The sequence below is a fragment of the Geotrypetes seraphini genome, chromosome 17, assembly GCF_902459505.1.
Source record: "Geotrypetes seraphini chromosome 17, aGeoSer1.1, whole genome shotgun sequence".
Lineage (NCBI taxonomy): Eukaryota > Metazoa > Chordata > Amphibia > Gymnophiona > Dermophiidae > Geotrypetes > Geotrypetes seraphini.
The window spans coordinates 31511177-31536110 of record NC_047100.1 but is presented as its reverse complement, the minus strand read 5'-3'; the positions used below and the strand labels follow the sequence as shown (position 1 = coordinate 31536110).

At 44.1% G+C, this 24934-nt stretch overlaps 2 protein-coding genes across 2 annotated transcripts in view; one reads left to right on the top strand and one right to left on the bottom strand.

The window, feature by feature from the left end:
* The window catches only part of TIMP4 (TIMP metallopeptidase inhibitor 4), a 52793-nt gene extending 28965 nt beyond the window's left edge, over positions 1 to 23828 (bottom strand). Inside the window, exon 1 of the mRNA XM_033926099.1 lies at positions 23645 to 23828. Within this exon, the coding sequence (XP_033781990.1) occupies positions 23645 to 23771 (127 nt within the window). The 5' untranslated portion in view covers positions 23772 to 23828. The remainder of the gene's footprint in view (positions 1 to 23644) is intronic.
* SYN2 (synapsin II) overlaps positions 1 to 24934 on the top strand; it is a 502630-nt gene that overhangs the window by 337206 nt on the left and 140490 nt on the right. The gene's annotated exons all lie outside the window — the stretch shown is intronic.

Sequence of the window (24934 nt, the reverse complement as noted above, 5' to 3'; positions counted from 1 at the left end):
CGTAACGTACATGTCATCTGTTCTATTGTATACTTATGAAGGGAATGGTGAAAAGTAAAATTCTGGAATCTTTTGTGGCACACCCGTAATCTCTTCAGGGCCAACAGTGAGGGCATTTACTCCCTGTGAAGTTTGACTGTATTATCATAAGCCCCTAGCATATATCAAGTTAGATAAAAACTTGTATCGTAAACTTGTACAGAAATTACCTATGTTAAACCTGTAACCCGTTCTGAGCTCTTTCGGGACAACAGTCTAGAAAACAAATTAAATAAATAAACTCAAGAGCAATATTCAATGCTACCAATCCCAGGACGAGCAGTGACCTCCCCAATGTCTGTCTCAATAGCAGACTATAGACTTTTCCTCCAGGAACTTGTCCAGGTCCTTTTTTTTTTTTTTTAACCCATCTGTGTTAAGCGCTGTTACCATATCATCTGGCAATGAGTTCCAGAGCTTAACTATTCTGTGAGTGGAAAAAAAAATTTATTCCTATTGGTTTCCCTGCAATTTTTGACGGAGTAAAAAATTGATTCCCTTGTTCCCGTTCTACAACACTCAAGACCTCAATCATTTCCCCCCTCAGCCGTCTCTTTTCCTGCTGAAGAGCCCTAACCGTTTTAGTCTTTCCTCATCAAAGGAGTTCCATCCCCTTTTTCATCTTGGTCGCTCTTCTTTGAGATATGATGGCCAGACAAGGGCATCTCTTCCGAGTTTTATTTATTAATTTCTAAACCGCCTATAACTAAGCGGTTAACAATTAAAACATTCACAGTAGTTAATGGACAGTAGTGCATTTGCAACATGCATTCAAGTTACATTGCAATTTAATCCACTTAAAATAATGTCAAAATCTCAATGAATTTATACGTTAACCATCCCCAACAATCACAGTTCAGGATTCTTATTAAATATTCCTACCAACATAATTTCAGAGAAAAGCCTCCACAAACGAGGGTAGGAGATGCTCCCCACCCCATGCCACTCTCGCACCCACCCTTCCCCATGTACCTGTTTAGATCTTTGCCAACACGAGAAACTTCTATGGCCTGCTGCTCGCGCATGTAATTTCAGAGGGGAGCCCAGCCAGCGTGAGCAACAGACTAGAGAAGTTGCTTGCACTGGCAAAGATTTAAAGAGCTATGGGGGGAAGGGAGGATGCAAACATGGCATTGGGGGGCACAGAAGGGCCAGCGCCCCCATCAAGATGGCACCTGGGGTGGGCCATCCCAATCCCACTTACTATGCCACTGTTTCTTCCCCTTCTGAAATCAGAGTTGAACATCTCTATTTTGGCCTCTCCCCAGCCCACCCAAAACATACCCAGACCATGCCCCCTTGCCATATGGATATTTATGCTGATTTTTCAAAATTGGGATCTGGATGTGTAAATGCCAGATTTCAGACATCCAAAACACAGAGTTTCTAAAATAAAGATATTGGGCTCCTAAATTTGACTGATAATAAATTTAGGAGCCTAACTTTGGTGGATAAATTAAGAGCTCAGTTGCCTTTTTTTAATTTTATAACAGGAACATATTTGTAATTCTGTCCCATTGTGTCTGTCCTGAAATCCAGGCCCAGTTAGGTCAGCCTCCAGAATTGGGCCTAGTACCGTGCTTCTCAGCCCAGTTCTCGTTTCCCACCTAGCCAGTCACATTTCAGGATATCCACAATTCATATGCACAAGATTTGCATGCACTTTCTCCATTGCATGCAAACTTAAATCATGCATTGGTATCGTGACAACCTGGCTGGCTAGGTGCATCCCAAGGACTGGATTGAGAAGCAGTGTTCTAGAGCTGTGGTTCCCAACCCTGTCCTGGAGGACCGCCAGCCCTAATGAACATGCATGGGGCAGATTTGCATGCCTGTCACCTCCATTATATGCAAATCTGTCTCATGCACATTTATTAGGGCTATCCCAAAAACCCGACTGGCCGGTGGTCCTCCAGAACTGAGTGAGGTCTCCCAGAGGAGGTTGTGATGGAGATTACCATTCTGGGTTTCAAGCGCAAGTTGGATGCACACCTCCTTGCAAAACACATTGAGGGATACGGGTAATCAGGTTCTCCATCTGGGAGCACCCGATTTGGCCTCCGCGTGTGCGGGTCACCGGACTAGATGGACCTAGGGTCTGATCCAGTGAAGGTGTTCTTATGTTCTTACTCTTCTGATTTGAATACTGGAAGAGATATGTAGCCAGTGTCACTTATGATGATACCAAATCTTTGAATGCCCGAAGATGGGACTTCACATGGAGGAGAAAAACTTATAGCAAATATGAGTGTGTGAATGACACATAACTTTTCAAAATTCAGTATTCTAGCCATATCATTTTATTTCAGCTTTGATATACTTTTCTGTATCACAACACTTTACATTTGTCAGAGCGTATAGATTTTGCAGGTACCTGGAGTAATGAAAGATAAAAGGGACTGCTGCACTAAGGCATGATAAGCCATCCTCCATTGACATGGGTTACTGCATGTGTTAATTGATCCTGGCCTCATAATTTAGTGGAAGTAATTCATTAAAAACCATGTGCTAATGGTAGCATGGGTTACTGCGCCAAAGCGATTTTGCTGAAGGAGTATTAGAGAGGAAAGCAGCTCTGATTTCCCAGCTTCCAGTTCACTAAGATTCATATCAAAACAAACCTATAACAGATCAGGACAGAGAGCAATTACATTATTAGGCGCCTACATGCAAAACACACCCAAGATGCACCTTGGTCTAAGTGCCTACAGAGTTGGGCACTTACTACCCAATTCATTTTAATTTTTGCCAATTATGAGCACCTAGATTAAGGTTAGCAGGCATCCAGAAAAACCCAGACATGTCTTTGATTATAATTATTAGACCCAATAGCTTTTCTGCTTTAGGCTACTGATGCCTTCTGTAATTATTGCCAACAATTATCCGCAGTGAGGGTGAGAGGCGGCCAGGGCAGTAGTGCCCCTCCCCGCCCTCATCGCTGCCCCCCCACTCCTTCCCTGCCCCCCCCTGCCACGCACCCCCCTTCCCTTCACCCACACTCTCTCTGACATCACTTCCTATATGCGGCACCCAGAAGTGATGTCAGCAGGAACCGCAGCGTTTGAAAGTGTTGCACATGGTGATGAAGAACTAGAGGAAAGGGAAGGGGGGACGCACGCAGGGCGGGAGGAGGAAGGGTGCCAGTGCCCACACCATGACAGCGCCCGGGGTGGACACCTAACATCGAAAAATTCACCAGAGATGTTTTTCTCATTTAAAAAAATGAAATATTGCTACATTTCCTGTTTTGTCATAGTAACATAGTAGATGATAGCAGATGAAGACCCAAATGGTCCATCCAGTCTGCCCAACCTAATTCAATTTAAATTATTTTTTTTTAATGTTTTTCTTCTTAGCTGTTTGGGCAAGAATCCAAAGCTTGCCCAGTACTGTTCTTAGGTTCCTGAAGTCTCCATCAAAGCTCACTCCAGTCCATCTACACCCTCTCAGCCATTGAAGCCCTCCCCAGCCCATCCTCCACCAAATGGCCATATGCAGACACAGAAAGTGCAAGTCTGCCCAGTACTGGCCTTAGTTCTTTCAATGTATATCCATTATTTTCTGATTCTAGATCCTCTGTGTTCATCCCACGCTTCTTTGAACTCAGTCACCGTTTTCCTCTCTCGGGAGCGCATTCCATGCATCCACTACCCTCTCTGTAAAGTAGAATTTCCTAAAATTGCCCCTGAATCTACCACCCCTCAACCTCAAATTATGTCCTCTGGTTTTACCATTTTCCTTTTTCTGGAAAAGATTTTGTTCTTCGTTAATACCCTTCAAGTATTTGAACGTCTGAATCATATCTCCCCTGTCTCTCCTTTCCTCTAGGGTATACATATTCAGGGCTTCCAGTCTCTCCTCATACGTCTTCTGGCGCATGCCTCCTATCATTTTCATCGCCCTCCTCTGGACCGCTTCAAGTCTTCTTACGTCTTTCGCTAGATACGGTCTCCAAAATTGAACACAATACTCCAAGTGGGGCCTTACAAATGACCTGTACAGGGGCATCAACACCTTCTTCCTTCTACTGACTTACGCCTCTCTTTATACAACCCAGCATCCTTCTAGCAGCAGCCACTGCCTTGTCACACTGTTTTTTCGCGTTTAGATCTTTGGATACTTCCCGTCCGTGCATATCAGCCTCTCACCCCCTATCATATACGGTTCCTTCCAATTATTAACCACCTTTGCTTTTAAAATGACACAAATAAAAGCATCAGAATTTATTTTATTGCCATTTTATTCAGACCTTATACCCTCTGCAGGAAAAATAAAGCACTGAGGTGGAAGAAGATATCTTTTTTCCCTACAGGTCCAACGGCAACAAGACGGCATCTGCTCAAACTCAAGGGTGGGAGACTTCATGGTGACATCAGGAAATACTTATTCACCAAAAGGGTGGTTGATCGCTGGAATGGTCTTCCACATCAGGTAGTTGAGGCCAGTAACGTGCTCGACTTCAAGGGACGATGGGATAAACTTGTGGGTTCGCTCCGGGGAAATGCTTAGGGGGAGGGTTCTTTGAGTGGGCAGACTTGTTGGGCCGACGGCCCTTTTCTGCCGTCATACTCTATGTAATCTATTTAAGGTTTGTTTTAATAGGATTCCATTCTTATTTTTCTGTAGTGTTCCTCCATGTACAGACCATCCTTTAATTTTATTTAATTATTTATATACTGCTTATATCCTAAGTGGTTTACAATCAGGTACTTTATTGTATGTCCCTATCTGTGCTGGTGGGCTCAAACTCTATCTAGTGTACCTGGGGCAATGAGGGGATTAAGTGCCTTGCCCAGAGTCACAAGGTGCAGCGAGGGATTTGAATCCACAACCTCAGGTTGCTGAGGCTGTAGCTTGTCATGTCTATATTGTAATTTATGTAAACTGTCATCTATATTGTAATTTATGTAAAATATCATCTCTGCTCTGTCTGGATTATTATGGATGTACTTTGTAACCCGTTCTGGGCTCTTTTGGGAGGACGGGCCAAAAATCGAATAAATAAATAAATGTAACCATTGCGCCACGCACTTACAACTGGCCCTCTTGTTTTGCTGAAGCAGACTTTACAAAACCAATCCTTTCCCGTCATTTTAAATATAATAGATGTTAAGAACTTTTGTCTGTAGGGCTAGATCATAATATCCTGTTCATAACTTCAAATTCCCCAAGTTATTTGTTTACTGTTTTCCGCTCTGTTTGACAAGTATGCAAACAACCCTCAGTGACATTGCCTTGGAACAGTAATATAAGTTAATTCCAATATAAACATTTATCATATTGTTAATCCCACAGGCTTAGCTTCATTTTATAACAGAAACTAGAAAGGGAGGCCTTAATTGGTGTTAATGAAACAGAACGTGTGATTAAACTATTTTTCTGAGAGACTAGAAATTTTGTATGCATAATTAACTCCTCCTTTTGATTACTTTTCAATTGTCATTATAACAACCAGGATTACTGTTTAATCTTCTCAAGCCATAAGTATATCGTTGCATTTCCAGATAATTTCTCTCATTGGTGATCTTGTGTAAAGCATTCTGCGCAAATAAATCTTGCTGCTTTTTGGCATATGAAAGCAAACATAATTTATCACTATTAGAAAGGGGAAGGAATTATTTTTTTTATATATAACTGCAAAATAATGCAGTCCGTGAAATATTGAAAAAAAAAAAAAATGACAAAACAGTGTGCCTGAAAATGAAAGTGATGAAGGAAAAGTCAAATCGGGAGGGATTTGGCCTGGTTCTACTAACATTTTGGATTTCCCCTTATCCCACTGGCAGATCCATTGGAAAAGTTTATTAGATTTCCCTAACCCCTTTGAACCCTACTTGGAATATGAAGAAATTACAAAAAATGAGCAAAGCCAACAAACAGCTCAAAAAGGTGACAGCAAAAGCTAGAAGGATGCTAGGGTACATAGGGAGAGGTATGGACAGTAGGAAAAAGGAGGTATTCGTATAATGAGATCTCATTTAGAATATTGTGTACAATTCTGGAGACCGCACTTTCAAAAAGATATCAACAAGATGGAGTCGGTCCAGAAGAAAACTATTAAAATGGTCAGTAGTCTTCATCATATACTTTGGAGGAAAGGCAAGAGAGGGGAGATATGATAGAGACGTTTAAATACCTATGTAATGTAAATGCGCATGAGTCGAGTCTCTTTAATTTGAAAGGAAACTCTGCAATGAGAGGACATAGGATGAAGTTAAGAGATGATAGGCTCCGGAGTAATCTGAGGAAATACTTTTTTATGGAAAGGGTGGTAGATGAAGAAAACAGTCTCCTGGAAGAGGTGGTGGAGACAGAGACTATGTCTGAATTCAAAAGGGCCAGGGATAGGCACGTGGGATCTCTCGAAGAGAGGAAGAGATAATGGTTACTGCAGATGGGCAGACTGGATGGACCATTTGACTTTTATCCACCATCCTGTTTTTATGTTTCTAAGTGTTGCCTTCCCAATCCGCTACCTTTTTCTTTTTTTGTGTGTGTGAAGTATGAATAAATCTGGAAAAAGTGATTTAGGGTTAGATTCAATAAATGGTGCCCAAAGTTAGGCACTGGGATGATCCATGCTAAGCTAGTATTCTCTAAAGGGCAATCTACGAAGAATGGCCTTTCGAGAATACTAGCTTATTGAGCATTTTCCCCTAATTCTGCAAAAAGCACCAGATTGTGCATGCACTTTTGATCATGCACCCAAATTCTGCATGCAATTGAACAAGCTAATTAGCACCAATAATTGGCTTTTTAACAACTATTAAACATTCAGGAAAGAACTGAAAACGATACTCTTTTCAAAAACTTTGTCAAATGAGCTAACTAAAACTTTATAAACCCTCCCCCAGATCCCATCGCTCATGCTAGTCTTCATTTCGTGTAAGCTCACTCTATCAACTCTGTAAGCTCTCTGGGAATGCCCAGGCCAACTCTTTTTGTAAACCGCCTAGAACTGAAAGGTATTGGCGGGATAGAAAACACTAATGTAATGTCATTATTGATGTTAATTAGAATCAATTAAGGGTTACACGTGTAAATTTTAGGTGTGGGATTCATGCCTAAATTTTACATGTGAGTCAAAAAAAGGGAGATGTAGAAATGGGCGGGTCATGGGTTGATTGGGAGCATTCCCTCAAATTACATGTCTAATTACGTAATTTGGGCCTCCTCGCCTAAATTTAGATGCAGGCATTAGCACCAATCCTAATGGCTGTGCCTAAAGTTAGGCCTGGCTCCCAGACATAAGCACTGTTCTATGATGCTGGGTGCTATCAACTTGTGTTCGAGTCCTAGCAACTTGACTAACATGATAAAGTTTTCATGGCAGAATACCGAAGTAGATTGCCAGGCCTTACTTCTGAACAGTATAAATTCGATGTTGTCGCCGTTGTCATATCAAACACAATCCTCCGCCTCCAACACTGCCCATCTGTTGCTGCCTAAATTTAAGCTCGGCTTATAGGACAGAGCTTCTCAAGGCCAATTCTTTAGGTGCAATATATAGAAGTCAATCTTTTGTGTCTAACTTTGGGAAAGTACAGGTAATATATAATGATGTAACCTCTAATCACAAATTTGAAGGTACAGTATACAGTACTCCCCCGATATTCACGGGGGTTCCGTTCCAGGACTTCCCTAGACTCCTCCCTAAAGAAGTCCTTGATTGGCTGAGGTGCCCTAGCCCCTCCAAAGGGAGGAGCCTGAGGTGCCTCAGCCAATCAGTGCCTTAGGCCTCTCCCCGTGCATCAGATGATGTGCCGGGGTGGGGTCTAAGGCTGCTATTGGGGCAGCGGCTGGCCGGAGAGCAGGAGGAGGACTTTCCTCCTCTTCACGAAGATTTTCAGCATTGTAGGAGCAGGAGGAGGATCCGTGCACCCCTCCTGCTCCCAACAATTGTAAAGGTACTGGGGTGGGTGGGCCGGGTCCGACTGCCTGGGACAACCTGGCTTGGGTCGTGGGGTGGAGGCCTAGGAGCAGGAGGGACCGAGCACCCCTCCTGCTCCCAACTTTGGTGTCGGGGGTGGTCTATGCCGGGTCAGGCCCAGCCGGGGGGTTAGTCAGCCTATGGAGCAGGAGGGACCGGGTATCCCTCTTGCTCCCAACACTTTTAAAGGTACGGGGAGAGAGAGGGGTGGGTCTGCCCGGCCTGACCTTGGATGGATCAGTCGGGTGCGGTGGCCCAGTCTGGAGTGGGGCTTGCTAGCAGGAGGGAGGCCTAAGGAGCAGGAGGGACTGAGCACTCCTCATGCTCCCAACTTTTACGTACTGGAAGGGGGGTGTTGGGGTGGGCAGCCGTGACTTTTTTTTTTTCAAAAAAACTTTTCCTTTGTGCGGGCTGGCTCTCCTGCTCCCCCCTTCCAGGCAATCTTGCCACCCAGACTCTCCTGCTCTCTGCCGCCTTCTGTGCGGGTTTAAAGCGGGGCTGCACTGCGGCGTGAGAGGGAAGGCGGCAGAGAGTAGGAGCTCAGGGCAGAAAGCAGGGCTGTAATATCGGGGCGAGCAGGCAGGAGACAAGGGGCACAGCAAGGCTTCTGTGGAGCTGGAGAGTAAAAAAGACGTTTTCGATTGGTCTCCAGCAGTCGCTTCTTGGGTTGAGATCCAGTCAGATCCAAAATTTTGTGTAGTGAATTGGGTTGCTGTCCAATTTGCATGCGTTTCACCTCATTTGCATGCATGGATTCGAAGCGGATTGCAGGAGAGATAAGTGAATCAGGCCAGATGGAAATTTGATAGTAAAGGGGTCGCAAACCGGTTTGCTTTGTGAATCTAGCCCTAAGTTTGGCACCTATTTATTTAGCTGCTTATCTTTAGGTGTCTCTTATAGAATTTCCCCCTTTGTGTCTTTGGGCAGTTGGAGGAGAGTGTGGCATAGTGGTTACAGCTACAGCCTCAGCATCCTGAGATTGTGGGTTCAAACCCTGCACTGCTCCTTGTGACTCTGGGAAAGTGCTTGAGTACCCAATTTGTAACCTGTTCTGAGCTCGTTTGGGAGGACAGGCTTAAAAAATTGAATGAATATACAGTAATTCTTACTGAAATTTGTAGAGGTAAATTAAGTAGTACTTTATTTCTGTATGCTGTGATAGTTACTTTGTTGATAATTGATGGCTATGTGTATTCTGTTTTCTCATTGTACTTTGCCTAGAACTATTTTGGTTAAGCAGTATACAAACGTCAAAGCTAAATTAAATTTTTTGCATGTTCCTGAGAAAAGAAAATGCACAACTTGCATATTGTGTTAAACCTGGACTTAGTACATTGATAAGTCTCATGTTAAGATGCACTAAGCCAGACTCTAACGCCCTTTAGTAAAAGCCTAGTAATATGTGACCCTGATTTCTGTCTAACACAGTGGTCTCAAACTCAAACCCTTTGCAGGGCCGCATTTTGACTTTGTAGGTATTTGGAGGGCCGCAGAAAAAATAGTTAATGTCTTATTAAAGAAATGACAATTTTGCATGTGGTAAAACTCCTTATAGTTTATAAATCTTCCCCCCTCCCCTGAAGGCCTGCATGTTCCCCACTTCTTTGCAGCGTCCTCCAGCTTTCCCCCTGGCCTCCCAGTCTTAGTTTCAGCTAATTAACACAGCCTGCAGAGAGGATCGCCAGTGCTGTAACGTTCCTTGCAGGCTGCCATCGGCCTCCGCAGTCCCGCCCCTCCTCTGACATCAGGGGCAGGATTGTGGCAAAGGGAACATGCTGCCGAGGACCACGGCAGCCTGCAAGGATCGCTGCAGCACCGGCAATCCTCTCTGCAGGTCGCGGTAATTATCTGAAGGTAAGAGTGGGAGGCCAGGAGGAAGCCAGAGGACACTTCAAAGAGCGAGCAGCACTAGTAGAGGCTGCGGGCCGCAAAATAGTACCTGGTGGGCTGCATGTGGCCCCCTGGGCCGCAAGTTTGAGACCACTGCATGTAATTAGTGATAAACCCAGATTTTATAGTTGTGTGCCTAACATTTTTGACTAGTATGCAAATTTGGGAACACAAGTTATAGAACAGTGTCAGTTGCATGCCTAATTAAATAGTTCAGTTAGGCACCAATTGGTCTTAAGTACCAATAATGGTCCTCACGTGGAGTTAATTGATGCTAATTGGTACTGATTTGTAGTTACATGTGTAACTGCACTTAGGTGCTGTTCTATAAATTTAGGCCTCAGTTCTATAAATGGTGCCTAAAATATCTTTGTACGAGACCTGCTTCAGGGACTTTGAGGTAAACTTACATTATTTGCCAATGACGCTAAGCTATGCAACGTTGTGGACAGTGCAACCGTGCCCGACACTATGAGGCAGGACCTACTTTTACTGGAACAATGGTCTAATACTTGGCAACTGAGTTTTAATGCCCAAAAGTGTAAGGTTATGCACCTTAGTAGCGGTAACCCCTGCAGAACATACACCCTGAATGGTGAAAACTTAACAAGAACTATCGCAGAACGGGACCTGGGTGTAATCATTAGTGAAGATATGAAGACTACCAATCAAGTGGAGAGAGCTTCAGCCAAGGCTTGAGAAATGCTGAGTTGCATCCGAAGAAATTTTGTCAGCCGAAAGCCTGAAGTTATAATGCAGTTGTACAGGTCCATTGTGAGACCTCATCTTGGAGTACTGTGTTTAGTTTTGGAGGCCACATTACCAAACGTATGTGAAGAGAATGGAATTGGTTCAGCGAATGGCCACTAAGATGGTCTCCGGACTCAAGGATCTCCCATATGAGAACGTCTAAGCAGGCTGAAGTTATATTCTCTAGAAGAATGCAGAGAGAAGCGTGACGTGATAGAGACATTCAAATATCTTACAGGCCGTACTGAGGTGGAAGAAGATATCTTTTTCCCTACGGGTCCCACGGCAACAAGAGGGCATCCGCTCAAACTCATGGGTGGGAGACTTCATGGTGACATCAGGAAATACTTATTCACCGAAAGGGTGGTTGATCGCTGGAATGGTCTTCCACATCAGGTAGTTGAGGCCAGTAACATGCTCGACTTCAAGGGACGATGGGATAAACATGTGGGTTCGCTCCGGGGAAATGCTTAGGGGGAGGGTTCTTTTAGAGGGAGGGTTCTTTGAGTGGGCAGACTTGTTGGGTCGGCGGCCCTTTTCTGCCATCATTCTCTACATTTCTAAGAGAAATGTGTCGCATAGAATGTATAAATCATAATTTAGGTGCCATTTATAGAATCATGGTTAGTGGTGCGTACGTTAGACTTAGCACCAGGTCACATAAAAAATTTAGGCACTCCCTATTTACACCAGGATTTTCTTGGCCCAAATACTGGTGCCTAAGTCCAATTTAGTTGCCTATATGCAAAACATGCGCAAGATCCGCCCACGAACTGCCCTTAACCATGCCCACTTTTTGTTAGGCACCTACTGAGTTAGGAGCCTTTTAATTTTTGCCAATTATCAGTGCTGGTAAAGCTTTTTAAATAATTAGCCCCCTCCCCTTTACAAAGTGGCACTAGCGGCTGCCGCTGTGGTAACTTTCCCGAAGCCCATAGGGATTTAAAGGGCTTTGGGGCTTTTGCCACACAGCAATGAAATACTGGGTGAAGTGGAAAGGGTAGATGTGAAATCGTTTGTTTACTCTTTCTAAAAATACTAGGGAGCATGCGATGAAGCTACTAAGTAGTAGATTTAAAACAAATTGGAGAAAATATTTCTTAACACAATGTGTAATTAAACTCTGGAATTCGTTGCTGGAGAATGTGGTAAAGTCAATCACCTTAGCAGCATTTAAAAAAAAGATTTGGATAAATTCCTAAAAGGGAAATCCATAGGCCATTATTGAGATGGCTTGGGGGAAATCCACTGCTTATTCCTAGGCCAAGCAGAATAAAATCTGTTTTACTCCTTGGTATCTAGTTAGGTACTTGGGACCTGGGTTGGCCACTGTTGGAAACAGGATACTGGGCTTGATGGACCTTCGGTCATGCCCTATTTACGTTCCCTTCAGCCAAGGGTTGTAACATCCTGGGCATTGTCTTTCCTACCAGGCAGCTTACTATGACAAAGATTTCCGTCCATTATTAGATCCACGTCTTATGAACATTTCAGAAAACTGTTGAAAACTTTTCTTTCATTAGATTTCTGTATATCATATTATTCCTGTGTTTTCTCATAACATAATCTTTTGTTAACTGCATTGAACTTACGGCTATGCGGTCTAGAAATCTGCTATTATGTTATGTCTTATGTGAGCCAAGTATAGGACAGTCAAGCCATTGTGACATCACTGATAACTTTGAGGCATTATGACATCACAATCTGAGCTCTGGAGTATTGTTACTAGTTGGGTTTCTGCCACGTCCTTGGGACCTGGATTGGCCACTGTTCGACTTGATGGACCTTCAGTCTGTCCCAGTATGGCAATTCTTATGTTCATTCTGTATTGGCATTTTCATGTCCTATTGCCATTACAGACTTAGTGCTTAGTGCCCATATTTTGGCACTTTCATCAACCTACCCCAAAAGGAAATATTCAATAGTTTATAGAAAACAATAGCAGGAGAAACATAATATCCTTGCATACAGTTCTATGAAGAGTTTCCTTTAACAGTCAATTAACCTGCCATGAGACTTGCATTAGAAAAAAGCAATAAAATTAATTCAAAATCGAATCAAGTGCCTGAGTCAGCGGCAAAGAGTGGTAAAGCCATTTTTTGTTTTAGCTTTTGCATGAACATAAGAGTTTGCCAGTCTATGAAAGATGCAGCTTCTACTGTATACTACTTTAAATCTCTTTCTCTCCCTCCCCCCTTCAATCTCCCACTCAAGGACAAGTCTAACATGTCCCCCTCACTATACTCTGGACCTGTCATAAGGCCCAGTTGCTCATGCTGTGTCATAACTAGAGGTGCTCCAAAAAGATAATTGAAGTCACACACACACAAAAAAAAACCCTGACAAGAAAAGACCAAGTGCGCTGCTGCTAATCACCCAGACAAAAGTCACAGTGAAAGTACTTGGCCCAAACTTAATTAATTTCTCTGCTGCTTTGTTCTGGGGGTTCCACCATGAATGTTGTGGTTTCTATGCGGCCTCGCACATCGAGCTGTGTGGCTGAAGTAAGCTGTATTAGTTTAACTCACAAATGACCTCCAGAAAAAAAAAAAAAGAGTTTTTGAGAAGATGTTTAACAAACTGAAGATTGAACCTGTTACGCTGCATTCATTACTACAATAAGATGAGTTTGTAAGAGATTGGCTGTTTTGCATTTATTAACTGCCTTTTTCATGAAGAACTTCACCTGAAACAGCTTACAATACATTGAATAGTAATCAAGTACTCTTAAGTGTTTCCCTATCTGTCCCAACAGACTGACAATCTTACTGTGGTACCTGGGGCAATGAGGGTTAAGTGGCTTACCCAGATTGAACTCACAACCTCAGGATGTTGAGGGAACAGTTCTAACCAGTAAGCCACCCCTCCACTCCACTCCACTCCACTGTATCAGCTTTACTATGAAAATGAATGCATTGAAATCCCCTTTTAGTAAAAAACATGATGCAGTTAACACAAGAATTATTTATTTTAGTATTTATAGACCACTTTATAGCCTAAGTGGTTTACTTTCAGGTACTCAAGTATTGCTCACAATCTGACTAATGGAGTGTTTAGTGGCTTGCTTAGGGTCACAAGGAGCAGTGCTGGGCTTGAACCTGCATCCTCAGCCCTAACCACTAGGCCACGCCTCCATGTTAATGCAGCAACTTGACAGTTCTTAATAATTGTCTCGTTAACTAGCAAGCATGGAATGAGCGGAGACTGGGCCTTATACTTAGGGGGAATTCTCAAAAGCTTGCTTAAAGTTAGGCACTGAGATGATACGTGTTAAGCACCAGCTCTGTAATGGCTGTGTGTAACTATGGTTATCCCAGGACAAGCAGGCAGCATATTCCCACATATGGGTGACGCCACCGACGGAGCCCCGCAGCGGACAGCCTCGAAAGCAAACTTGCTTGAAGATCTCGAACTTTCGAGTGTTGCACCGCGCCTGCGCGCGTGCCTTCCCGCCCGAACTAGGGGGCGCATCTCCTGAGAGGATCCTCAGTTCGTTTATTTCCGCGGAGACAAGAAGACACGTTTTCTTTCTCTGCAGCATTGCCTTCTCATCACCGCGGCTGTTTCTTTTAATTTAAAGTCGGTCGCTGTGTTCATTTTCATTTTATCTTTTATTTTTCGTGTAAAAAAAAAAAAAAAAAAAAGAATATTCTTTTTTCCTTTCAGTTCGGCCGTCGAGCTTTGGACCTAGGCCTAGGCTCCTTCGTTCGACACGGACTTTATTTTTTCCATGTCCCGGCCTCTTACCGGGTTTAAACGTTGTCGACAGTGTAATCGGGTGATTTCGGTCACCGATCCCCACTGCCGTTGTTTACAGTGCCTGGGTTCCTCTCATTCCCCAGAAGATTGTCATCGCTGCTTTACCCTCACTCCACGAGCTTTTCGGCGGCGTTGTGCTCAATTTTTTCAACTTTTCGGTATGGAGCAATCTTCGGAGCCGGCCTCGACCGTGGCGGCTGCACCGGTCTCGAAGGCCTCGACTCCGACGACCTCGACACCTGTGGTCTCGAAGGCCTCGACCCAGACTCCGGCTGGAGTTTCGGTCTCGAAGGCCTCGACCTCTTCTACTTCGGTTGCCTCGAAGACGACGTCTTCCACGAAGCCTTCTACGGGGGGTAAGTCTCCGAGTTCCCTTTCAGGTGCCGTATCCAAGAAGCCACCAGAGTCCTCGGCGCGACCACTTTCAAAGCGTACCTCCAAGATAAGGGAATACTCACCTTCGAGGTCGCCCTCTTCGGAGCGTACTGCTGCACATACGAGGTCAGAACCTTCTGTCTCGGTGCCGATGCTGGAGGACATGTTAAAATCTATCCTCACCACTCAGATTAATTCTTTGGTGGCTCAACTGGTCCCATCCTCGACCTTGCCTCGGGCTGACCAGCCTGTTACTCAACCGGAGCTTCCAGTCTCCCGAAGCCGATCCCGGACACCGAAAAACATTTCTTCATCGGAGTCGTCTCCGGGCTCACCTCCTCCGAAGCATCGGTCGAAGCATTCCAGACATGTGGCCTCCAAGCTTCGGAGAGAGTCTTCGACGTTGGATACCGAGGCTTCTTTGTCTCGTTCGTCGAAGGCGAAGCAGGGTTCTCGACATCGAGCCTCCACTCGAAGCCCTTCTCGATCCAGAACCCCATCGAAGCCAGTCCGTCGAGACAGTTCTCCACACACCTCGACTCATTCTATACCACGTACACCGGGTACTTCTCCATCCAGGAGTCTGAAGAGGAAACATTCTCTTACTCCACTTCACAGTACAGCTTCTTCTCCTACTGTGCGTATGGAATCGGACATTTCCACATACTCTAGAGAAAATTCTCCATCCTACTCAGTACAACATAAATCTCGCAGTGGCTCTCCTGAAGAATCATCTGACCCAAAATCAGTTTCTTTTGCCAAATTTATTTTTGACATGGGCCAAGCTCTCAAGCTAGACCTTCATTCAGACTCTAAATATACTCCTGAGTACTTGGCGGATATGGAGCTTCCCCATCCTCCTAAAGAATCACTCAGATTGCCTATGACTCCTGTTCTCCAGCAGACCTTCACTCGCAATATGGAGACTCCTTATTCTATCACTGCCATCCCATCTAAATTGGAATCTCGTTACAGAACGGTTCCATCTAAAGGATATGAAAAGTCTCAACTTTCTCATCAATCTCTAGTGGTAGAGTCATCATTGAAGAAAGCACATCCCTCCAAAATTTATGCTTCAGTTCCTCCTGGTAGGGAAGGCCGTACCATGGATAAATTTGGTCGACGTTTATACCAGAATTCTATGATGGCAAATAGAGTTCTGAATTATAATTACATTTTTACGTCCTATTTCAATCATTTTTTAAAGATTTTGTCTTCCTTTTACCCGGATGTCTCCACCACTCGTCTATCAGAATTTAAGAATATCCTTAAGACTCTTTCTCAATTGAGACTATTCATGCTACAAGCTTCCTATGATGCCTTTGAACTCTCGTCTAGAGTCTCGGCATTTGCAGTAGCCATGCGTAGATTAGCATGGTTACGGATAGTGGACATGGATCCTAATCTTCAGGATAGATTGGCTAATCTTCCTTGTCAAGGAAATGAATTATTCGATGACTCTATTGAGGCAGCTACAAAGCGTCTTTCAGAACATGAGCGCTCTTTTGCTTCCCTCATCCGTCCAAAACCTAAACCTGCACCAACTAGAGGTTTCAAACAAACTCCACGTCGCTATCCACAGAAAACAACTCCTGCTTTTTCTAGACCTCCTGCTCGTCGGCCTCCTCCACAACAACGACAACAAAAGTCACAGACCCCTGCTAACACTAAGCCTGCTCAGTCTTTTTGACAATCTCAACTTGAGCATTCAAATTTCTCTGTTTCCAAATTCTCCCCTCCCCATAGGGGGTCGCCTGTCCAATTTTTATCATCAATGGGAGCTCATAACATCAGATCTCTGGGTACTTACCATTATCAGAGAGGGATACTCTCTTCGACTCCTTCAGGTGCCTCCAGATCGCCATCCAAGAGAGTGTCTTTCAAATCAGTCGCATCTTCCTCTTCTTCTTCAAGAAGCTCGGGCTCTTCTTCTCCTGCGAGCTGTGGAGGAAGTTCCTCTCTCCCAAAGGAACTCGGGATTCTACTCCCGTTATTTTCTAGTTCCCAAAAAGACGGGGGATTTGCGACCGATTTTGGATCTCAGAGCTCTCAACAAATTTCTAGTCAAAGAGAAATTTCGAATGCTCACTCTGCCAACTCTATATTCCTTGATGGATCAAGGGGATTGGATGTGCTCCCTCGATCTCAAAGAGGCCTATACTCATATCCCCATTCATCCAGCTTTTCGCAAGTACCTCAGATTCCAAGTAGGAAATCTTCATCTTCAGTACAAAGTTCTCCCCTTCGGACTGGCTTCTTCCCCCAGAGTTTTCACAAAATGCCTTGTGGTTGTAGCTGCAGCTCTTCGCAACCAGGGTCTCCAAGTATTTCCATACCTAGACGACTGGCTCATCAAGGCTCCATCTCTTTCAGGGGTTATTGTAGCGACCCAACAGACTATTCTCTTTCTTCAAAGTCTGGGATTTCACATCAATTTTCCCAAATCTCAACTGATTCCTTCTCAGTCTCTCCAGTTCATAGGAGCAACTCTGGACACTATCAAACTGAGAGCATACCTTCCACAACCACGTCAGGATGCACTCCTTCAAATTTCTCAACAATTCTTCCAACTTTCCACTGTTCCAGCAAGGAAAATGATGGTTCTGCTCGGTCACATGGCCTCTACAGTTCATGTAGTTCCTTTTGCCAGGCTTCATCTTCGCATTCCTCTATGGACACTGGCATCTCAATGGCAACAATCAGTGGATCCACCAACTCGACTAATTTCCATCACTCCTTCATTAAAGAAGTCTCTCCGTTGGTGGATGCTCTCTTTGAATCTTTCAAGAGGTTTAATGTTTTACCCTCTTCCTCATCAGAAGGTCCTCACAACCGACTCGTCAATGTATGCCTGGGGAGCCCATGTGGACGGTCTTTGCACTCAAGGGCTCTGGACCCAAGCAGACCGGAGGTGTCCTATAAATCTGTTGGAACTCAGAGCGATTTTCTATGCTCTCAAAGCTTTTCAGCATCTTCTTCACGACATGGTGATTCTAGTACGTACCGACAACCAAGTAGCCATGTATTATGTCAACAAACAGGGAGGGACGGGATCTCACTCCCTATGTCAAGAGGCTCTGAAATTGTGGCAGTGGGCGATTCTCCACAACATCTTCCTCAGAGCAGTTTACATTCAAGGTCAACACAACTATTTGGCGGACAAATTGAGTCGTCTTCTACAACCTCACGAATGGACACTCAATTCTCCTACTCTTCGCCAAATTTTTGCTCGTTGGGGGACTCCGCAGATAGATCTGTTTGCGTCACCTCTCAACTTCAAACTGCCTCAATTTTGCTCCCGCATCTATACTCCTCAACGTCTCGAAGCGGATGCGTTTCTACTGGACTGGAGGAATCAGTTCCTTTATGCTTTTCCTCCGTTTCCTCTGATTCTCAAGACTCTAGTCAAGTTGAAATCAGACCGGGCCACCATGATTCTGATAGCTCCTCGGTGGCCCAGGCAACCTTGGTTCTCCCTTCTACTTCAACTCAGCACCAGGGAGCCCCTACTTCTACCAATATTTCCTTCTCTACTCACGCAGAATCAAGGATCTTTGCTTCATCCCAATCTACAGTCTCTACATTTGACAGCTTGGTACCTTTCTCTGTAACAGACTTTTCTCAATTCTCTCCATCTGTACAAGATATTTTACTTGCTTCCAGAAAACCATCCACTAGGCAATGTTATGGTCAAAAGTGGACAAGATTTTCTGCTTGGTGTTCTACACATAATTTACCACCCAGATCTGCTTCATTGACATCAGTTCTGGACTATTTACTTCATTTATCACAATCTGGACTTCAGACTACATCTATCCGAGTCCATCTTAGTGCTATAGCTGCTTTTCATCAGCCTTTGGAGGGCAAATCCCTTTCTGCACATCCCATGATTTCTCGTTTTATGAAAGGACTTCTCAATCTACATCCTCCTCTTAAACCACCTCCTGTGGTTTGGGATCTCAATGTTGTTTTAGCTCAACTTATGAAATCTCCTTTTGAACCACTTGACAAAGCTCATCTCAAGTATCTCACTTGGAAAGCTGTGTTCCTGATTGCTCTCACTTCTGCTCGTCGTGTCAGTGAGTTACAAGCGTTAGTGGCTGATCCACCTTTCACAGTTTTTCACCATGACAAGGTTGTTCTCCGTACTCATCCTAAATTCTTGCCTAAAGTCGTTTCAGAATTTCACATCAATCAGTCTATTGTTCTACCTGTATTTTTTCCAAAGCCTCACTCTCACCCAGGAGAGGCGGCGCTTCATACTTTGGACTGTAAACGTGCTTTGGCTTTTTACCTGCAACGCACTCAGATTCACAGAACGTCTCCTCAACTTTTCATATCCTTTGATCCAAACAGGTTGGGTCGTCCTATATCGAAGCGTACCATCTCCAACTGGATGGCTGCTTGCATTTCTTTTTGTTATGCTCAGGCTGGTCTTCCTCTACAAGGTCGAGTGACGGGCCATAAAGTTAGAGCTATGGCGGCATCTGTAGCTTTCCTCCGATCAACTCCTATTGAGGAAATCTGCAAGGCTGCCACTTGGTCCTCGGTTCATACTTTCACCTCTCATTATTGTCTGGATACTTTATCCAGGAGGGATGGCCATTTTGGCCAATCTGTTTTGAATAATCTTTTTTCGTAAATTGCCAACTTCCCTCCATCCCTTTTTACTTAGCTTGGAGGTCACCCATATGTGGGAATATGCTGCCTGCTTGTCCTGGGATAAAGCACAGTTACTTACCGTAACAGTTGTTATCCAGGGACAGCAGGCAGATATTCCCACAACCCTCCCACCTCCCCTGGTTGGCTTCTTGGCTAGGTATCTGAACTGAGGATCCTCTCAGGAGATGCGCCCCCTAGTTCGGGCGGGAAGGCACGCGCGCAGGCGCGGTGCAACACTCGAAAGTTCGAGATCTTCAAGCAAGTTTGCTTTCGAGGCTGTCCGCTGCGGGGCTCCGTCGGTGGCGTCACCCATATGTGGGAATATCTGCCTGCTGTCCCTGGATAACAACTGTTACGGTAAGTAACTGTGCTTTCTGGAATACTAGCGTAAGTTCAGTTGGATCTAACCTGAGGCACGAGCACCTATGCCAGCTCGAAGCCTGCTGGTGTGTAATACTCTCAGCCTGCCCCAATGTGATTAATTGGAAAGGAGTCAATTGCAAAAGCCGGTTGAGAAGATGCTGGGCATGTCCCCAAGAGTTCATGCGGAAGCGCTGCGCTTACTGTGCATTCATTCTGCCCATTAACATATGGTAACAGCAAGATTTTAAGGCCCAGATTCTATAAATGGTGCCTAAAGACAGGCGCCTATATTGGCTTCAGTTAAGAGCTTTAACAAGCTTATAATTGGGGAAAACAAATTAATTAGGAGATAGGCGCCTGGTTTCTTATCGCACCTAACACCAAAGAAGGCATGTTTCAGGGTGGAAGAAGACTTAGGCAGTGTCTCGCAGACTTTGCAAGCCGAGGCGCACTCTACTGACGGCCGTGTGCGGATGTTGATGCGATGATGTCACGTGCCTACATGACATCATCTTGTCGATGCCCGCACATGCATAGAGGCCCTCCACATGGGGCTCTGAGCCACTAGTAGGGGCTGCTGCGAAAGAGGACACGTGGAGAGGAGATGCTGGCAATGTGTGACTCCCTACAGGATGTGCCTCTCGCCGTGGCACACAGTTTGCGATACACTGCTCTAAAGGATTTAGGCGCCTATAAAACCCTGGCCTATATTAGAGGCACCTAAGTTGTAAGTGTGATTGACATGAAATAGATGCCTATAAAATCTGGGCCTTGTCTAAAAGGCTTTTTGCTAACAAAGTTGAAAGCAAAGTACAGTATTAAAACTGTAGCATTCCATCTTGGTTTATAAAGCAGCACTAATTGCATAGCAGGTATGGTCAAAGATTTTTTTCCTCCTTCCCGTACATCAGTGTCCCGCAAACTTTTCCAAGCTGCTCGAGGCACCTGGAAGCACGTGGGTGTCACTGTTACGTGATGTCATCATGTTGACATCCGTGCAGGCGCAGAGGCCCTTCAGAAGGGCCACGAGCAGCCGGAGGGGGAGGGGAGGTACCAGCAGGGAAGAGAAGGAAAGGTGCTGGCCCCGACAGATTGCCTACAGGACATGTCTCTCCCCAGTGAGCCACAGCACACCTGAAATCTCTGGAGACACACTGTTTGCGATACACTGCTGTACATGGTAGGTTATACTATATATTCCAAAAGCATATTTTTTCTTTGCATGTTTCTTATTTTGCTAAATAGTAAACTACAGTATAGGTTGTTTCGTGAAGCCAGATTTTTATTAAGGATTTCCCTAATGAAAAAAAATATTGACAGGCCTTTTGTTATGGTTGAGCTTGAGACTATTGCCCCTGTCCCAGCCCACCACTTGGATCACCTTCATATCCCCCATTTTTTTATTTCCTCATGCAACCCCTAATCTCTCCTCCATCTTCATCCTTGCTCTTCTGCTAACTCCCCCCCCCCCCGTGCAATCTTATCTCCGCACTCTGTGACATTACCTCCCGAATGAAGGGGTGTCTATAATGCACAACGGTTGTGTAGTATATGCCCTGCTGTATACTTTACACAAGTGCAGTCAGTTTGTTTTATACTGTATATTCTGAGGACAGATTGGTGATGAGTTGTCTCTAAAGTACAACATGATTTGCTTATCAGATGATAAAGATTCACCTTAATGACACACAGATCCTGCAAGCTGACCTGCAAAAAATATGGATTAAAAACACAGTTCGGAATCATTAATTAAAGGCCCATTATAACAAATTTATAGTCATATATTCTCTCATAAGCTATACTTTAAAAGAACAACCAGCAAACCTTTAAGTACAAATTGAAATGGCTAAAGTAAAGCTCACAGGACTTGCAAAGATTTTACACAAGTATTCTATAACACATAAACATTCACAGTATGGTCTGGCAGATTTCTCTTTATCACCTGCTACAGGTTATCTTTAATTTTAATAACATTTGATATACTGCCCACTCCATTCCAGATCTAGCAGTTTATACAACACCAGTCTAATTATTTCTTTATGTTGATAGCAAAATCATCAACAATCTGATTTTGTTGAGGCTATTTTATTTTTCATTTTTGTTGACTGTTATATTATGATTTTTTTTTTTACTTTGATTGCCACATCCTACTTAACTAGCTCTTCTTTTGTAATCCGCAAAGAAACTGATATATGTTACTGTATTATAAACGTAATTTTTTTAAAAAAAACAACTCAATAAAACTAGAAGGAGAACTCCATTCACAGTTAGGAAAGATCAAAATCAGACGCAACATAATGAATAAACAAGTTAAATCTGTAAAGAAACCATATGAAAGGTAAGGGGAACTTGAAGTGTTTTCCAGCTCCGGAGTCGTACTGCACATGCTCTATCCTGCCTTGACTAGGCAACTTAATAAACAGATCACTTAACACAGTTCAATTTAAAACCAATTTAACTGATGGTCTCAAACAGAGCCGAAGGCTTGTCAAGGCTACAAAGATTTTCTGTCCTTGTCTTCAAAGCGATGAATCAGTATGCAGCTCATATAATCTCTTCCATAGATATGGTAATTGGATGATACTTTGAAAACCCATGCTCCGAGTTTGCCCTTCCTACGAGAGGGATAGTACCAGGCAGCCACTGCTTGAATCAAAAGGACAGCAAAATAGCCCATTGCTCTGTCTCTGCAAGGTTTTCTTTTGAACGTTTCAGATGTTTAGCTCTTGCTTGAATTCGGGGTTTAAAATGTGTTCAAAATTTTTGCTGCTCCCCACAGCTAATCGCATCAGATAGACAGATTAGAAGGCTGGCACAGCCTTTCGGTAAATTCTTGTTCCAGGCTGACCCAGATAAAAGTGCAACATGCTTCTTTGGTTTGGCATACCATGTCGTCAAAATAACATTGCAGTTCAGCCTTCTGGGGCATTACCTGCCTAGCCAACAGTTTTTACTTTTCGTTTTCCTCTAAATTTTTTAACTTTTTCAAAGCTAAGGTGCTAGTTTCATTTAAAAATGTATTATACCTAATCAGGCTTCTAGGCGGTGTACATTAATCAATAAAAACAGTCAAGTTAACAAGCAGATTTAGGTGAATAATTCACCAAACAGACAAACTTGTACAAAAGGAAAAAAGGGGTCGAACTACAATATTATAGGAAAGAGACACTGAAGGAAAGAACGAGGTAGGGGAAAGACCAAAAGGATCTATTTGTTATACCACTACTAGTCTAAGTAGTTTACATTCAGGTACTCAAGCATTTTTCCCTATCTGTCCTGGGGCAATGGGGGATTAAGTGCCTTGCTCAGGGTCTCAAGGAGCAGCATGGGATTTGAACCCACAACCTCAGCGTGTCAAGGCTGTAGCTTTAACCACTGTACCACACACTCCCCAATGAGCTAATTCAAAATAGCAATTATACTTAAAAAAAAAAAAATCAAGAACATTTGGGCTAGGTTTACTGAAGTACTCTGCTTCATTAGCACAGGCTAATAGTGTTCGGGAACATCACATCTTCTGCAAAATGATTTAGGTGCTTTAAAGAATATTTTCTATGCTATTGATAGACCAGCCAAGATTTTGACTTCCCTTTTCACGATTAGTTTGCTGCTCTGTGCAAGATTGTGCTGCTGTTTGCAGAAGGGTTTGAACTCTGGAGGCATATAAAAAGAAGCACAAAGAGATTGGAAGCTCAGCCAAGATCTTTCTACAGTACAGAAGTGCTAATACACCCTATGACGAGCAACATCCAGCCAGGAAATATTTGACTTGTGGACGTGAGCAAACAGGAAAACATGCCAAGTCCTGTATCCTTTTGCAAAGCAAGCAAGAAGCGATGCGCTTAACTTGTGCGCGGCTAAGCGTGCGGGACTTACCTATGGCTGCGTCGCAGATCTGCTGCTGGGGGTGCGCACGGGCACAGCTGCACGCCTCCACCAGCTCCTGGATTCGGAGGGTCAGAAGGAGCAGCAGCCCTGGGAGCAGTCTGGCTACAGCATCCATGCCGCCCTCTCACGATTGCTTGCATGCAGCGCTCAGCCCTTTCAATGACATCGGATCCCTCACATTTATGACTCTGGCACTTGGGACTAACCCCGCCTTCCTCATTGGCAAAACCTCCCTCTCAGGTTTCTTGCAACCGAAGAGAAGCTACCTTGCATCATAATGTGATTGTTATGACTCAGTGCGAGTATTAATAGGCTCAAACTTTTATTTTTAACCCCAAACCCGATAAACGGAGACACAGACCATCATGTAAAAACTATCCTTAAATAAACTTCCAGGAAATGGCTTTTGGAGCTGGTTGCATTTCTGCAGAATTGGCAGACACTACACTGAGGTGGTAGCCCTTCACTAACCTACTTCACATCTGGTGCCTAAGGTGTGCAATTGCCTTAATGGCTAGCGGCATCACATAGATATAAAGGTACTTCAAGTACAAATAATGGGCAATCAAAACCTTACTACAGGACTTGTGTTTAGCTTTCCAGAGCTGTTCTCCTTGCCAAGTGCAAGGGCTGTTTTCTGCAGCAGTTCTCTGGAATTCCTCTGGGAAAGACCAAACAGGAAAAGGACCTGGGTGTACTGATAGATAGGACCCTGAAACTGTTGGTGCAATGTGCGGTGGCAGCGAAGAAAGCAAATAAAATGCTAGGCATGATAACGAAGGGAATTATGAGTAGATCAGAGAAAGTTATAATACCGCTCTACAGAGCCATGGTCAGACCGCACCTGGAATACTGCATCCAGCATTGGTTAACATACCTAAAGAAGGATATAAAACTGCTAGAGGGGGTGCAGAGACGAGCAACGAAGCTAGTGAAAGGTATGGAGAACCTGGACTACGAGGAACGACTTAGGAGACTGGGGTTGTTCTCACTTGAGAAGAAGAGACTGCGAGGGGATCTGCTCGAGACTTTCAAAATACTGAAAGGATTCGACAAAATGGAGCAGGGAAAGCAGTTATTTACAATGTCCAATGTGACAAGGGCAAGAGGACATAGACTGAAGCTGAGGGGGGAAATGTCCAGGACGAATATCAGGAAGTTCTGTTTCATGCAGCGAGTGGTGGACACCTGGAATGCTCTCCCAGAGGAAGTAACTGCAGAATCCACCGTTCTAGGATTTAAGGGTAAACTAGATGTACATCTCCTTAAGAGTGGCAT